Source organism: Gadus chalcogrammus, chromosome 15 (assembly GCF_026213295.1).
Source record: "Gadus chalcogrammus isolate NIFS_2021 chromosome 15, NIFS_Gcha_1.0, whole genome shotgun sequence".
Taxonomy (NCBI): domain Eukaryota; kingdom Metazoa; phylum Chordata; class Actinopteri; order Gadiformes; family Gadidae; genus Gadus; species Gadus chalcogrammus.
Genome location: NC_079426.1, coordinates 7,951,298 through 7,966,606, shown reverse-complemented (window position 1 = coordinate 7,966,606; position 15,309 = coordinate 7,951,298). Strand labels below are relative to the sequence as shown.

General features: G+C 41.0%; 1 protein-coding gene across 1 annotated transcript; it reads left to right on the top strand.

Annotated features, from left to right (window-relative positions):
• Positions 1-8,252, top strand: LOC130404849 (uncharacterized). Its single transcript, XM_056609787.1, has 21 exons — positions 1-80; positions 1,609-1,689; positions 2,244-2,470; positions 2,585-2,693; positions 2,789-2,869; positions 2,970-3,050; positions 3,153-3,233; positions 3,318-3,719; positions 3,886-3,990; positions 4,128-4,360; positions 4,452-4,630; positions 5,028-5,121; positions 5,201-5,436; positions 5,844-5,958; positions 6,091-6,208; positions 6,287-6,378; positions 6,589-6,706; positions 6,798-6,902; positions 7,000-7,173; positions 7,370-7,546; positions 7,764-8,252. Exons 3-21 carry the CDS (start codon positions 2,393-2,395, stop codon positions 7,976-7,978), a joined length of 2,793 nt encoding a protein of 930 aa, XP_056465762.1. The 5' UTR covers positions 1-80; positions 1,609-1,689; positions 2,244-2,392; the 3' UTR covers positions 7,979-8,252.
• Positions 8,253-15,309: the final 7,057 nt, after the last annotated feature.

The following is a 15,309-nucleotide window of genomic DNA, read 5'->3' as shown; positions in this document are numbered from 1 at the left end:
GTTGCTCAGGACGCGCCTTATTCAGACCTTTGACCTCCGAATCAACGTGCGACGAAACAAGATTCAACGCCGTCTTTCTGGTAAGTTTGTTAGCTTCTTGTAATATTCGTTTTTAAATTAGCGTTTTTATCAGGTATTAATCTGTTTTTAGCGATGTTTCTGTAAATCACGCAACATAAAGTTGGTTCAGTTTCATGTTTTGTTACAGTCCATTTGCAAAGGATTCTGGAAGATGTTATTTAAGGCTACCTTGTTTAAAGCTATAACACTAACATGCTAACGTAAAATCTAGCTAGTGCTATCCATATATGGTATTTAAAAGGTGCTTTCGCTCCAACCTATACAGTCCAATCCTCATCATTCATGTCAATTTTATTCTAATAAGCAGCACACACGACACGTGGAAAAATACAGAATGAAACGGTCATTAGAAAGTCAAATTCTGCATTATTTTTTTTAAACAAGTGAATAGTGAAATAACAGCTAGGAATAATAATATAGGCTTATTATATTTACCCTAATAGTTGTTGAGTGCCAACAATAATATTATTGAACTAATTAGATGGGTTTCTTCTTACACATCAAGCCACCTTTCAAATCTCCATAACACAATTTAGAAATCCAACGGCTCTATTAAGGGCCATTTTGTCATTATGTCTTTTTAGCGAAAATTGTCCTTGTTTTTAGTTTTTATTGTGATTGTCTTTTTATGTTTTATATTTGTCTAAAATATGGCATCTGTGTCAAATAGACAATTGAAAGAATGGCTGGAGGTGGGGGAAGCCTTGATGGAGGAGTTAGCAACTAAAAAAGTAGTTTTTATTTTTCTGTAAGATCTGCATTATAGGATTTACCTACAATTATTTAAATTTATAATGTCCCCGCTCCACTACAGGCAATTTTATTATCCTTGTTTTTACTTCTATCCTTCAAAGAAAGCAAAGAGCCACAGAGTCAAGGCTTGCATGTGTCCTGGAGGAAGAGAGACCAGGGCCCCGTTTCCCGATATCGATGGATCTTCGCTCGTAAGATGGTTCGAAAGATGGATCTTTCGAACCATCGATAATTTCTTTGGAGCGTTTCCCGAAACTCCTCTTAACGTGAACGCGCATTCGCTTCACTCAAGACGATCGTAGGGTTGTACCTGTCCACTGACATGGTGCTGAAACGGGCTATGACGCAGGGGGAGACGCAGACATGTCGGAGGAAAATGGGGTTAAAAAGGGTTAAAATATCTCCCCATCAAGGCCAACCGCAGAGTAGCCTACGAAAAGAATAGATTGCAATAATATGAATGCTAAAGATATTAAAAAACAATTGATTAAGCCTAGGCCGACATATATATCAGTCCTAATCCTGAGCGCACGATCGGGAGGTGGAAGTTGCGCTTTAGATGCCTTCACAAGTCCATCGGAGGGCTCCAGTTTTCGCCGGCCAAGTCATGCGCTGTGATATGTGTGACAGCTATGTTGGCCCAGGATGGGAACATCGATCCCCCAAATTATTAGGAAGTATCGATCTGGTCAGAAAAAGGAAATGGTTTTACTGTTCACAGTTTTCAATGCATTCAGTCACTTATAATTGTTCCTCCATGTTTTGTGTTTTCAGTTAAACCTGCCGGCCCCAGGGAGCTTCCAGAAGTGGATGAGCCACATGCGACGGAGATTTCTCTTGATGTCCCTAGTCTTGGTATGCATATTTAATTGTGAAATCTTTAGGGCTGTCTGACAATGTTTCTCCTCCTGTTGCTTCGACATCAACTCTCACCCGCGGCAGTTGACTTTATATACTATCTATGCCCCGGCCCCGACACATACGGGCCGTTAGCAGTTTAAAACACGGCACGGGCTAACGTACTGTTTGGCTGCTTGCAGCTACTGATCCTGGTTCAGCCACAACAGTAGGGCATTGACGTCATCACGTCGCCGCAGAGCCGGTCACGCTCTCTATAGGTCCATGGCTGGTCCATGAGCTACTACTGTTATACCGTCCCTCCAAAGATCTTATTTCGGGGGTTAACACCCTTCACTTCTACCGGCAGGGTCTGATTTCGGAATGTTTAAAAACAATTGTTATAAAACAAAATTTAGAATCCATGGTCTAAGCCATGGTCTAAGCGCATTTTTCTAAATTGTGCAGTACGCTTAAACAGGGGGTGCAGTTACCCTTTAAGGAGTATTAATTCAGTGGTAGCAATTAAAAGCATGATTATACAACTCATTTTATGTTTGCTTTTTTTACAGGTCTTGTGAATCCAACCACCTGTTGATTTCGTAAATACGATAAAGCCAACGGCCCTTTTTAGGGCCACTTTTTTATTCTTTGTTACAAACATTTCTATTGTGGTGTTATTGTTGTTGTTGTGTTTTTTGTTTGTTTGTTTTGTCTAACAATGTCTTCTGAGCACTCGAGACTACAGGAATTGCTGAGGGCGGGGAATGGCTTGGCAGATGAGTTTGCTGCCAGAAGAGTAAAAACTTTTCTATTATTTCTCCATTATGGGATTAAACACTTCTGCTGCACAAACCTGAACATTATGTTTGTGTCCCAGTACATTCAATATCATCCTTGTTTTTACTTTCAGCCTTCGAAGCCAAGAAACCGACGGGGGACTGGAGGCTCCAATGTTACGTGGAGGAAGAGGGACCAGGATGGGAACATCGTACCCCAACATTTTCGGAGGAATCGATCTGGTCAGCAATATTAAATAGTTGGTTACACTGTCATTCACAATTTTGAATGCCTTTGGTCAACGATCATTTTTCCTTTTTCATATTTGTGTTTTCAGTTCAGTCTGTCGCCCCAAGGGAACCCCCTTGGGTGGATGAGTCGCAGACGGCTGATATTTCTCAGGATGTCCCAAGTCTTGGTGCGCATATTGAATTGTGACATTTTAAATACAGTCAACCTGAGCAATGAATGAATTACCAATTTTTCTAACTCCTTTTTTTTCATATTTGTGTTTTCAGTTCAGTCTGTCGCCCCAAGGGAACCCCCTTGGGTGGATGAGTCGCAGACGGCTGATACTTCTCAGGATGTCCCAAGTCTCAGTGCGCATATTGACATTTATGACATTTTAAATATAGTCAACCTGAGCAATGAATGAATTGCCAATTTTTCTAACTCCTTTTTTATCATATTTGTGTTTTCAGTTCAGCATGTTGCCCGTAGGGAACTCCTAGATGTTGGGGAGTCGCACACGGCTGATATTTCTCAGGATGTCCCAAGTCTTGGTGCGCATATTGAATTGTGACATTCAGTCAACCTGAGCAATGAATCGAGAAACAATTTTTTTTCTTTTTCTTTCATCAAATTAGATCAACATCTTCAGGCACTCAGGAATCTGCTGAGTACTGTCACTGTCCCTGCATCAGCAGAAGAGGAGCAGACACCCACCATGTCTGCATGGAGCAGAAGACAAACCATCTGCGAAAGAAAATTCAGGGCTGCAATGCCAGAGCTTCTGAATTCCATGTTGGCAGCAGAGACTGTGAACAGGCATTGTTGTCAGCAATGCCAAACTGTTGATGCTGTGGTCCGGTGCCTCGACTGTGTTGCCTCAGGAACTCAGTTTCTCTGTTCAGCATGTGACGTGACTATCCACAGGAAAAACATCTTCCATGACAGAGAGGCCATGATTGATGGTTTTTTCGAATCCATTCCCCCCACATCCTTTGTGGTGGTGGGTGAAGGTGGCCAACATCAACTTGGTGAACAAGGTACATACAAAGAAATAGTAGATTTACCCTCACATTGTTTTCATGATGTGTAGTACAACATCTGCAGGTGCAGAATATAATATGTCTAAAGTTTCCTTTAACTGTTTTAATGTGTTGTACTTTTTGAATTTAAGTGATAACTGTCCAGACATTTTCCCTACTGTAGTGTGCATTCTTCCGATTCCTCCACCAACCCAAATCTGCTCCTGTGGTCCAAACCAAGACTTCTCCATTCTCCCTGGAAAGCAGACTGTCTTGGTGACTATCAACGGTATGGTGCCTTTTCCTTTTGTTATTTATATTCCATCGGAAGGTGATGTGAAGTGAAGCATGTAAAACTGTGACTATTATCCTTTTTGTGCTATGTTGTATAGAACATGTTCAAATAATAGGATTGTCTGTTTTCAGGTCCATACCAATTGTGCTTGCCTGCTGTGTGCTGTCCAAGTTGTTCTTGCAAATGGACTCCAGGAACAAGTGACTTGCTTGGATGCAGATACTGGCCAGCAACCACCAGCTGCCAACTCCTGTACAAGTTCGATGTCTTCACATCATTTGAGCAGATGAAGTTATCCAGCCCAGCTCTGTCTCAACAAGCATTTCTCAAAATGCTTGAACATCGATCCCTTCGCACAGGAAGGGTAAGAACTTTCCTTTAATTTGCAGGATTTTTTATATTGTAATCTTTGATTAAGGGAAGTATTAACCAAAGTAATACCATTGTTTTTACAGACGGGCCGTATCTGTGGCGATACCTTCCACAGGGTCTTTCGTGAGTTTGCTTTCTGCAATTTAAAAAAAAAAGACCTCTGCCTGGTTGAGCCCTTCCAATGTCCAGCATGCACACCAGACATGCTGGCTATATCTGTGGATGGTAATCGAAAGCATTACCGCTTCAAGAAGTCCAAGGGGTGAGTGGAATCATTAAATTCATAACAGTTAAAAATTTAATAATTTGTCTCATTTCATGTTTTCATCATCAGAACTTGGAAACTATTGTCGGCAATCAAAAAACGTATTATATTCATGGAATTACAAACAGAAAGTGATGTTATACAGTATATAAAAATGCTTATATGTTCCACATTCACCATAAGTTAATACTTTAAACCCAACACATCACCCAATTTGAAACCATCTTGTGGGGTTGAAGTACAATGACAGTCCATTAAATACGTCACTGACGTTTTATGTCTCTTCATGGACCACTTCAATGACAAACATCTGTAAGGATGTTCTTCACTTTTAGCAATCATTATTTTTCTTACATTTTGACATGTGTGATAACAAATTCTTCTCAATTAACAGGACTGATGAACCATCTCTTTTTGAAGGACGGTTCATTGCTGATGATGCTAAAGTTTCTGCCTTTGTAGACCAGATCAGAAGCCAGATGTTGAGCGTAAGGTTTTATTTATCTCACTTTCCTTTATTTTTCATCTATCCTAGTACTGCATGTAACAGATTGTATTTACTTTCAGAGGACTGGTCGTGATGTCTGTGGGCCAGCATCATTTACAGCAGGCAGGGAAACGTCCCAGAAGTCAAGGGCCAAGGTGGATGAAGAGGGCCTGCACATAGCTGTGTGCAGGCATGGAATGTTGCTGCAGGGCCTGAACCACTACCGTGGGGAAGTCTATGCATACCCCATGTTCCTGCAGAAGGAGCTGGCTCAAGCCACAAATGCAACATTCTTTTGCATGGACCTTACTTGCAGGTATTCATAATTATCGCTAAATCATTATTGTAGTTTTCACTGATGTATATAGTTTCCAGTATTTTGGGCAAGAACAATTCTAAACAATGCACCTGATGACATTCCAACTATGATGCTTTCAACATGGCGGCACTAGGCCTTGGTCCAAGGTATGGAGAAATATGGACATATGAGACCCTTTCTCAGCTATTATGCACTAAATTAAACGTACTTATGGATATTATAATTACTTTCTACAAAATCTGCTAGGAAATAAAACCCAAAATCCTACAAACGGCAGGTTGGACCAGCAGATATAATTAAAATTAGCTTTAATATATTTGTTTCCTGGTCATTTTCTTGGGCAGGATCTGTCTCCTTACATATGCTAACATACCTCCCAAATATTGCTGTCTTTCCCACAACAGGTACTGGCCATACTTGGAGAAGATGGCAGAAAAGTTGCCTCAGCTCCGACACCTTACAGAGATGAAGCCATTTCTCTCTGTAATGCATGCCAAGGCTCACACTGGCAAATGTGAGGTACAGTGTGCAAGAAATGTATCCCTTCTAAAATGAGCTCATAGCACCAACAGTTAATTGGGGATTCAAAGCATTGTAACTAGATTGTAATGCCAAATGTCATGATCCCATCGTTTGTTTTTTTTGGTGCAGGTGAGGTGGGGGGGCAGAAGTCAGGATGGTGCAGGAAACACTGTTGGAGAGGAGGTAGAGCAAGTGAACAGTTTCCTGTCAAGGGCAGCTCTCACCACAAAGTACATGACCAAGTCAGGTTAGTTTTAAACGATTGTACGCTTTGACACGATACAAGACTTCAAATTGATTAAATTATGTCTCCTGCTTTTTACAGGCAGATCAGATATGCTAACGGTGCTTGCCATGGTTTGGAACCAAAGGAAGGTGGACGGTCTCCACAAGGCACTAGCAAAAAGATTTGTAAAAGTAAGAAGCCTATACTTTAGGTTAACTTTTACATTTGTGATCTTACTGTTACATGGTATAGTTTTGAATTATGGCATTGGGCATACGTTGCTGAAGGTAAAGAATTTATGAAACCTTTCAATTTTAACAGCAGGTTGATATTAAACTAAGAGATTACACCTCAGGCCTTATATGTATATATATATATATGTTTTGAAACATTCTAAATAGAGTACACAGAGGGCAGAAGTGGAAGAAGCCAACCTTGAGAGTCTCAAGCAGGAATTCAACATCTCACTGCAGGACACTGAGCAGTGGGTGTTGGATGTGAAGCAATGGGCTGCCACAGGTATTTAATATGGATGTTGGTACTGCCAGGCCATACTTTAGACTGTTTTTTTTTTCAGTCAATCATTGCTTGTTTGTTTGTTTTTTTTCAGAAAGAAATGGTGCTCCTCATAATATTCAGGAAGAGCTCCGGAGAGAAATTGATGAAATCATTTACTCTCTCCGAAGGAAAAAGCATGACCTCTATCGACAAAATGGTATTTGCTATAACTTTACTTAAGAGTTTTTTCTTCTCTTTTTTCAAACTAAATCATTCTTTGTTGTTTTTCTTTAATTACATTGTTAATATTACAGACAGCAACCAGACAAGACAGAGGAAGAGAAGGAAGATTGGAGAGCAGAAGAAGAAGCTCCAAGAGAAGATCCTGCTCTACAACTCGACAGCTACCAGTGAAGAGAAGATCAACACAGAGGAAACATCCAGTCTCTCCGATGATCTTATTCTGCCTTGGGAAGCACAAGGAGATGGTATGTAAAGTGTGAAATTCAAGTAGTAACATCTTATCCTCACTTCCAATCATAAGACATGGAACCTTCCACAACATGACATGCCATATAAGGCTTGTCAGCCCTCAAATAGGGACACTTTGAGCTGGACCTGTGGTGGAACACTTAGTGATTCGATTTTGTCATACCTGGTTTTTGTATTTTGTACTTTAAACAGTGATAAGCCTCCGCTTGAAGCGGCGTCTCTTCGACCAGGTCATGCTGGTCAGGCGTTTGGACGAGGAGAAAGCAATCGTCGTGAAAGAAATGACTCAGCATTGTCAGTACCTGAAGAAGGGATTGGACAAACTGAACAATCTGCTTGCTCAGAATACAGAGGACCTCAAAAACTGTAGTATGTTCCTTCAATGCTTCTTTTATAAGGATACGTTCCCAAGCAAAGCTACCATGTTATATTAACATGTGCATATATTACTCAGCAGGACGATTAAGGTGTTATGTAATTGCATTGATTTGACTAAAATGTAGAAACTTCTTTAAATCTGGAATTGAGCAAGCTGTTTTGGTTTATTGCAGGCGGTAATCCTTTTTGTCTTTACTCCTTACTTTAGCTTTTCCTACAGACCTGAACGAGGACGGATACAGAGGACTGTATTGCTGTGTTCTACAAAATAAACACATTCTGCAGAGACAACTGGGAACAGTGACCAGCGCCTACGCTCATGTCGTCACGGACCCTTCTTTTCTGGAGGAAGACATTGACAACTGTGAAGAGGAGGGCGAACAGGATGACAGCAGTGAAGGATTTTCAGAGGAGGAACCTTAACTACAAACTTTCAAGAAATAAAATGTGTCAATAGGGTTTTTATGTATTTCATTTAATTTAGAAAGTTTGAGAGGACAATTAGCTATAAACATAAGTGTGCGTCATGCACTCTAAGGCTGTAGTTAGCCATAGTTGTAGTTTTTTTCATTATTAGAAGCAGTGTTTCTTGCTTTCATTATGGCAAAATGTGTTTTAAGTTGTATTGCTTCTGCTGAAATGTTGACCTTGGCATCAAGACCAGCTTAAACAAAATACATATCAGTATAACCCACTGCTTCTGTCTGTTGTGTTTAAACCTATTTGCAGCAATTTAAGATGCATTAAACATACTTTAGTATTAAGTAATTACAGATGCACACCTCATAAAGCGTTATAGGCCTTACTCATATCAGGTTATTGAATAAGTGCCATCACCCTTTCAATTTAGAATCGATCAGTGCGCGAGCGAGTAAACCAAGAAAATCCACACTTTATTTCATGGATTCTCTAGCTTTAGTGCAATAACGATATCGGCTGTCCTAGATATTTGATACATCCAATGAATATGTTTTTGCAACCCTATTCTCCAAACAATTCAACCCTATTCTCTTCAACTAACACGTTAGTTGAAGGTGGGGGGGGGGGGGGACACGTTTGTTGAGGGGGGGGGGAGACACGTTTGTAAGGGGGGGGCACGCTCGACAACGAGAGTTGGTTTTTATTGAACGAGACAACACGGAACAGCTGCACGAAACGATGGTCACGTCACTCTCGGTGACGGTGTCGACAATAATGAACACACGAACAATGTTAATAGAACAACACACAACCACATAACATCCCGAACCCATTAACCCCACTTAATCCGAACAACAAAACAAGTTAACAAAAGCCCCATTTGTCAACTGAGAACCCCAATTCCCGGAATCCCCCGCGGCTCCGGAACACGGCGTAGCTTATATTAATCTTTATTATCTGAATGGGAAATGCAATATTTTAGGACAGATACACCATTAAACGCGTTTCTAATGACATTTCTATCGAGAAATGTACATTTTCCTTACATAATCTTCAGTCAGTGAATGTGTATGATCTTTATTAATCTTTATTATCTGAATGGGAAATGCAATATTTTAGGACAGATACACCATTAAACGCGTTTCTAATAACATTTCTAGCGAGAAATATACTTTTTACTTGCATAATCTTCAGTCAGTGATTGTGTCTGATCTTTAGTTTTATAGTTATTAGGATTTGATCGGCTCGCTCGCATGTTTCAACGACGTCAGGTTGCTTTCGCTAAACTAGCAGCTCACGTGCTTCCTGCGTTTGTGTTATTAAACTGTTACTTTATGTAACTTTTAATGATATCATCTTGTTAGAAACACGTATATCTGAGAGCCAACCCAGTCGCCAAAAGCATACGTTGACAGTGTACTTTTCGTGAACACTGGATTACGTCGCATTTCAACATAAAATAGCGTGTTATACACACACACACACACACGCACGCACATGCACAGACACACACACAAGCACACACAAGCACACACACGCACGCACAGACACACAGACACAGACACACACACGCACACACGCACACGGTGCATTTCGCTGCTAAAACAACAACAACAAAATATTCCCTCAAATATTATTACTTTCAAAACGTTGGCCAAAATGGCCAATAATATCATTTTTTATTTGGGATGCTTCTAGGACATTTTGGGTGGATTTTGAACGGTATGTGGGGGGCACGTTTTTTGCAGGACCTGGCAACCCCGCGCTGTTGCCCGAGATCTGGATCCACCCCGCGTGGTGCCGTCTCCATTTGACCTTTTGACCCCAGACTTCTGGGGGAATAGCTGAATCAATTCATTAGTCAATCAGAAGCATGTAAATATCTTCCCGGTGGAGTAAGAGGACGAACAAGGTGTCCTTCAACATCTACGCTTCCAGGAGATTGCAACGGTGCCACACATGAGCATATTCGAACATGTTTAATGGTAGTAATTAGCTGTCGAAATTGGAGGCCGTAATCAATACTGAGCAGCTATTGATTTGCTTCCCGATAAAGATTTGTCACAAATGACATGTTATTTAGCATCTACACGTTGAGCTGAGTCCAATGACACCAAGAACGACACTCTAGCTAGTGGTAACATGTATTTTACATGGTACACCTAGGTCTAGGACATGATCTCGGTGTAGCAAGAGGCCGAGCTTGATCTCATTGGACTCAGCTTAACGTGTAGATGCTAATTAACATGTAATTTGTCAAAAATCTCCATCGGGAAGCAAATCTATAGCTGGTCATTATTGATAAAGGCCTCCAAAATCGACAGCTAATTACTACCCCGAAACATATTCAAATATGATCATGTGTGGCACTGTTGCAATCGTCTCGAAACGTAGATGTCAAAGGACACCTTGTTTGCTCAGTTGCACCACCGGGAAGATATTTTCATACTTCTAATGGATTGATTCATATTTTAAGGTTCTCGGAGTGAGACTTTAAGTGGCTGCAGCAGAAGTGTTGAGACGAAAGATGATATCAAGAGATTTATAGAATATTCCCATTCACATTATGATTCTTCGTCGTAACATCTGACCAAACATCCTTTACATTCACAGAGCGAAGATTATGAAAGTCCAGGCTCAGCAAGTGCTCCATCTCGTTGCACCTGCACCCAGCGGCTCGCTTGCAATATTTTGGCCTGAAGTTCTTCCCAGACCTACACCCTAGCCATCCAACATGCATATCTGAGAATCAGGCCTCTCTTTAATAATGACAAAAAGTTATGAGAGAAACACACATTAACTTTTTGTTATCTCATAAGCGGCGTGGTGCCGGCTCCTTTTGACCTTTTGACCCCCGGCTTCAAAAACGTGGCCACAGGCCAGCTGTGTCTACACACCTTTAGCCACAAATGTACACCTCCATCCCACAAAAAATGGGGACTAGAAACTAACCTCTGTCTTACGTACATTTACTGTACTGTTGGAGGTCACGCCCCTTTGCCGACCTTTTCGAGATAGCTAGGGATGCTAAAATGTTTACACACATTTCCCGGGGCCCCGTGTACGACATATCCGAGATTTGGAGTTCTAGCCCTTAGAGAAAAAAAGTTTTCCCAAATGGAGTGTCATTTGGACAAAGCCCCTCAGAAGTGTAGCCTGCAAGACCTAATGGTTCAGAATGTGGTGGAAAAACAGTTTTTGAGATAGGAAGGTCCTACCGCCCTGAAATTTTAATACCTTATTCTAGGGCCTAACTGGGACCTCCGCACCGAAACTTGGCCCGGTCGGACCCCGAGGGCAGGAAGGGGGGGCCCTTCCTGCCCGAGACTTGGCCCGGTCAGACCCCGAGGGCAGGCCCCCCCTTCCTGCCCTCGGGGTCCGACCGGGCCAAGTTTCGGTGCGGAGGTCCCAGTTAGGCCCTAGAATAAGGTATTAAAATTTCAGGGCGGTAGGAGCTTCCTATCTCAAAAACTGTTTTTCCACCACATTCTGAACCATTAGGTCTTGCAGGCTACACTTCTGAGGGGCTTTGTCCAAATGACACCCCATTTGGGAAAACTTTTTTTCTCTAAGGGCTAGACCTCCAAATCTCGGATATGTCGTACACGGGGACCCGGGAAATGTGTGTAAACATTTTAGCATCCCTAGCTATCTCGAAAAGGTCGGCAAAGGGGCGTGACCTCCAACAGTACAGTAAATGTACGTAAGACAGAGGTTAGTTTCTAGTCCCCATTTTTTGTGGGATGGAGGTGTACATTTGTGGCTAAAGGTGTGTAGACACAGCTGGTTTGTGGCCACGTTTTTGAAGTCGGGGGTCAAAAGGTCAAAAGGAGACGGCACCACGCCGGGGTGGATCAAGATCTCGGGCAACAGCGCAGGGTTGCCAGGTCCTGCAAAAAACGTGCCCCCCACATACCGTTCAAAATCCACCCAAAATGTCCTAGAAGCATCCCAAATAAAAAATGATATTATTGGCCATTTTGGCCAACGTTTTGAAAGTAATAATATTTGAGGGAATATTTTTTTGTTGTTGTTTTAGCAGCGAAATGCACTGTGTGCGTGTGTGCGTGTGTGTGTGTGTGTCTGTGTGTCTGTGCGTGCGTGTGTGTGCTTGTGTGTGCTTGTGTGTGTGTGTCTGTGCGTGTGCGTGCGTGCGTGTGTGTGTGTATAACACGCTATTTTATGTTGAAATGCGACGTAATCCAGTGTTCACGAAAAGTACACTGTCAACGTATGCTTTTGGCGACTGGGTTGGCTCTCAGATATACGTGTTTCTAACAAGATGATATCATTAAAAGTTACATAAAGTAACAGTTTAATAACACAAACGCAGGAAGCACGTGAGCTGCTAGTTTAGCGAAAGCAACCTGACGTCGTTGAAACATGCGAGCGAGCCGATCAAATCCTAATAACTATAAAACTAAAGATCAGACACAATCACTGACTGAAGATTATGCAAGTAAAAAGTATATTTCTCGCTAGAAATGTTATTAGAAACACGTTTAACGGTGAATCGGTCCTAAAATATTGCATTTCCCATTCAGATAATAAAGATTAATAAAGATCATACACATTCACTTACTGAAGATTATGTAAGGAAAATGTACATTTCTCGCTAGAAAAGTCATTAGAAACGCGTTTAATGGTGTATCTGTCCTAAAATATTGCATTTCCCATTCAGATAATAAAGATTAATAAAGATCATACACATTCACTGACTGAAGATTATGTAAGGAAAATGTACATTTCTCGCTAGAAATGTCATTAGAAACGCGTTTAATGGTGTATCTGTCCTAAAATATTGCATTTCCCATTCAGATAATAAAGATTAATATAAGCTACGCCGTGTTCCGGAGCCGCGGGGGATTCTGGGAATTGGGGTTCTCAGTTGACAAATGGGGCTTTTGTTAACTTGTTTTGTTGTTAGGATTAAGTGGGGTTCCCAGAGACGCGTCATGCACTCTAATCCTTTAGTTAGCCATATGTAGTTTTTCTTGTTTTCGAGCAAGGGTTAGAGTTATGGCCTATAAAATATTTGTGTACTAAATATATAACTTATCTGTTACGGACATAAACTGTAAGTTACTGCCGAAAGTGTAAATACACTGCAATGAGAATATCTACAATAGCAAAACCAGTATAAATAACAGTTTGTTTGTGACATATTGGCTGGTATTGTGCGAAAGTGTATTTAGGTTCGTAGTTCTGGCTGTTTGCAAATTAGGGTTGCGAAAACATAGATTTATTGGATCAATGATCATATATGACATATTTAGGGAAGCCGATCTCATTATAACACTAAAGCCAATTGATCTCAATTTAAAAAAGGTTAATATATTTTGGCCAGAAGTGTTAAAACCGTAGCAGAACGCGCTAGTTCCGCCACAACCATGCCCGGCGGAGGTCATCTGATGGCCCGCCTCGCCGAAGTCGTCCTGATGCCCAGCGGAGGAATCCCACACTGCCCCCAGTCATTTATTGTTCAAGTTGTGTGTGGACTACTTCTGTATTTGATCGGTATTCAAAGACAACTGTTGACCTCACGTTTAAACCGTTACCTTTTAGGTAATAAGAAAATGTGCATAATGACTACGGATAAAACCGTATTGGAAACTTCGTTATAGCCTTACTAGGCTATTAAAAGACAGATCTGAGCAATTTTCTCAAGTGTTACCCAAACGCATTTTCATTCTGAAATGTAGGCATAGGCCTATAACAAGTAGGCTATAACATTGTGCGAGATGATGCGGTTGATATGGGTATCATATATTCATTCATCGAAGGTCACCCTCCTCATCCTCATCTCTTCCTCCTCCTTGCTCTCCCTCTCATTAAACAATCCTCTTTCATATCAAAACAAATTCGAAGTCATGGAAAATATGAGTGGTCTCTATAATTTCTGGAGTTGTTAGAGACATGTAATAAGTTAAATACATGTAATAAGTTAAACTTTATTTATTTTTTTAAAGATATTGATACTATCCTAATACAGGGATGACTTCTAGTCCCTGCAGTTTTTAAATCTTTCAGTAGGAAAATGACAAAAATGCTAGTTTTTGAGAACTTACCCATTAAGTCCCTTATCTTAGCAATCGTCAAAATCATAAAAATTCAAGTGTGTAAGAATGGAATACACAAAAAGTTTGTTATTTCCCAAAAAGTTGTACATAAAAGAATAAATCAAATTATATTTTTATTGCACAAAATCAAATCAGATCAAATAATTTTCATTTGTATAGCCCAATATCACAAATAGACATTTGTCTCAGTGGGCTTCACATTCAATACAATATGACACCCTGCCCTTACACCCTTAGCTCGGCTGAGAAAAAACTCCGGGAAATCTCAGGGAGAGTTGACAGAGTAAGGGATCCCTCTCCCAGGACGGACACACTGCAATAGATGTCATAAGTACAGGAGGTTCACGAATGAGTTTGGTCGTTGACCATATGTATACATGGTAACAGTAAAGTAAGGTGTGAATAGTACGGATGCAGAAGGACTTCAGATGCTGCCAAAGGGGGGGGACCAGATACACACCGTCTCGTCTCCACCAGGGAAAACTGGAAGAGGACAAACAGACAACCAATGAGTGACGCTAAAATGAACTTAAAGGTTGAAACAGGCATTTGACTAGAAATAGTACTATCCTGATAGACGGTGAGTCAATGCTGATGTGAGACACTAGCACTTGGTGGAGCGTCCGATCCTAGGATTCCACACAGAACTCTGAGATAACTCTGAGGGCAGCATGGAGAGTGCTTGGTTGAAAGAGGGGGAGATCCCCCTCTTTCAACCATCGCTCAGCCAATCATGGAAGATAGACAAAAGAACACAAATGTTAGGGAAAAGGAAGAATAGATATTCTATAAACAATTAGACGGTGTGAATCTGGCCCTCGTGGTGACGAGACGGTGTGGATCTGGCCCCCCCCTCCTTTTTGGCAGCATCTGAAGTCCTTCTGCATCCGTACTACTAGCAAGACAGAGAGGCACCGGAACGCCATTCATAACAATAATAATAGTTATGAAAGAAATGTGCCATACTAATACTAATAATAACAACACAATAGTAATGTATTCATAGTTTTCACAAGCAGAACCAGAGGGGTGCACTATTCAAAACAGCCTTTATCAATCCAACTTTATTAAAGTGGGAAAGGTTGTCATAAAGGAGAGCTGTATATATATTACAACTAAAAGCGGAACTGTTGCTGAACCTGAGGCAAAAGAGGAATACAGATAGAAAATAAAACAAGCACAGTATGTATAAATGTGTGGCAAAAGAAAAAGCTATTGGAAATGACGGCTCTAAACAAAAAGTTTGCAGATACC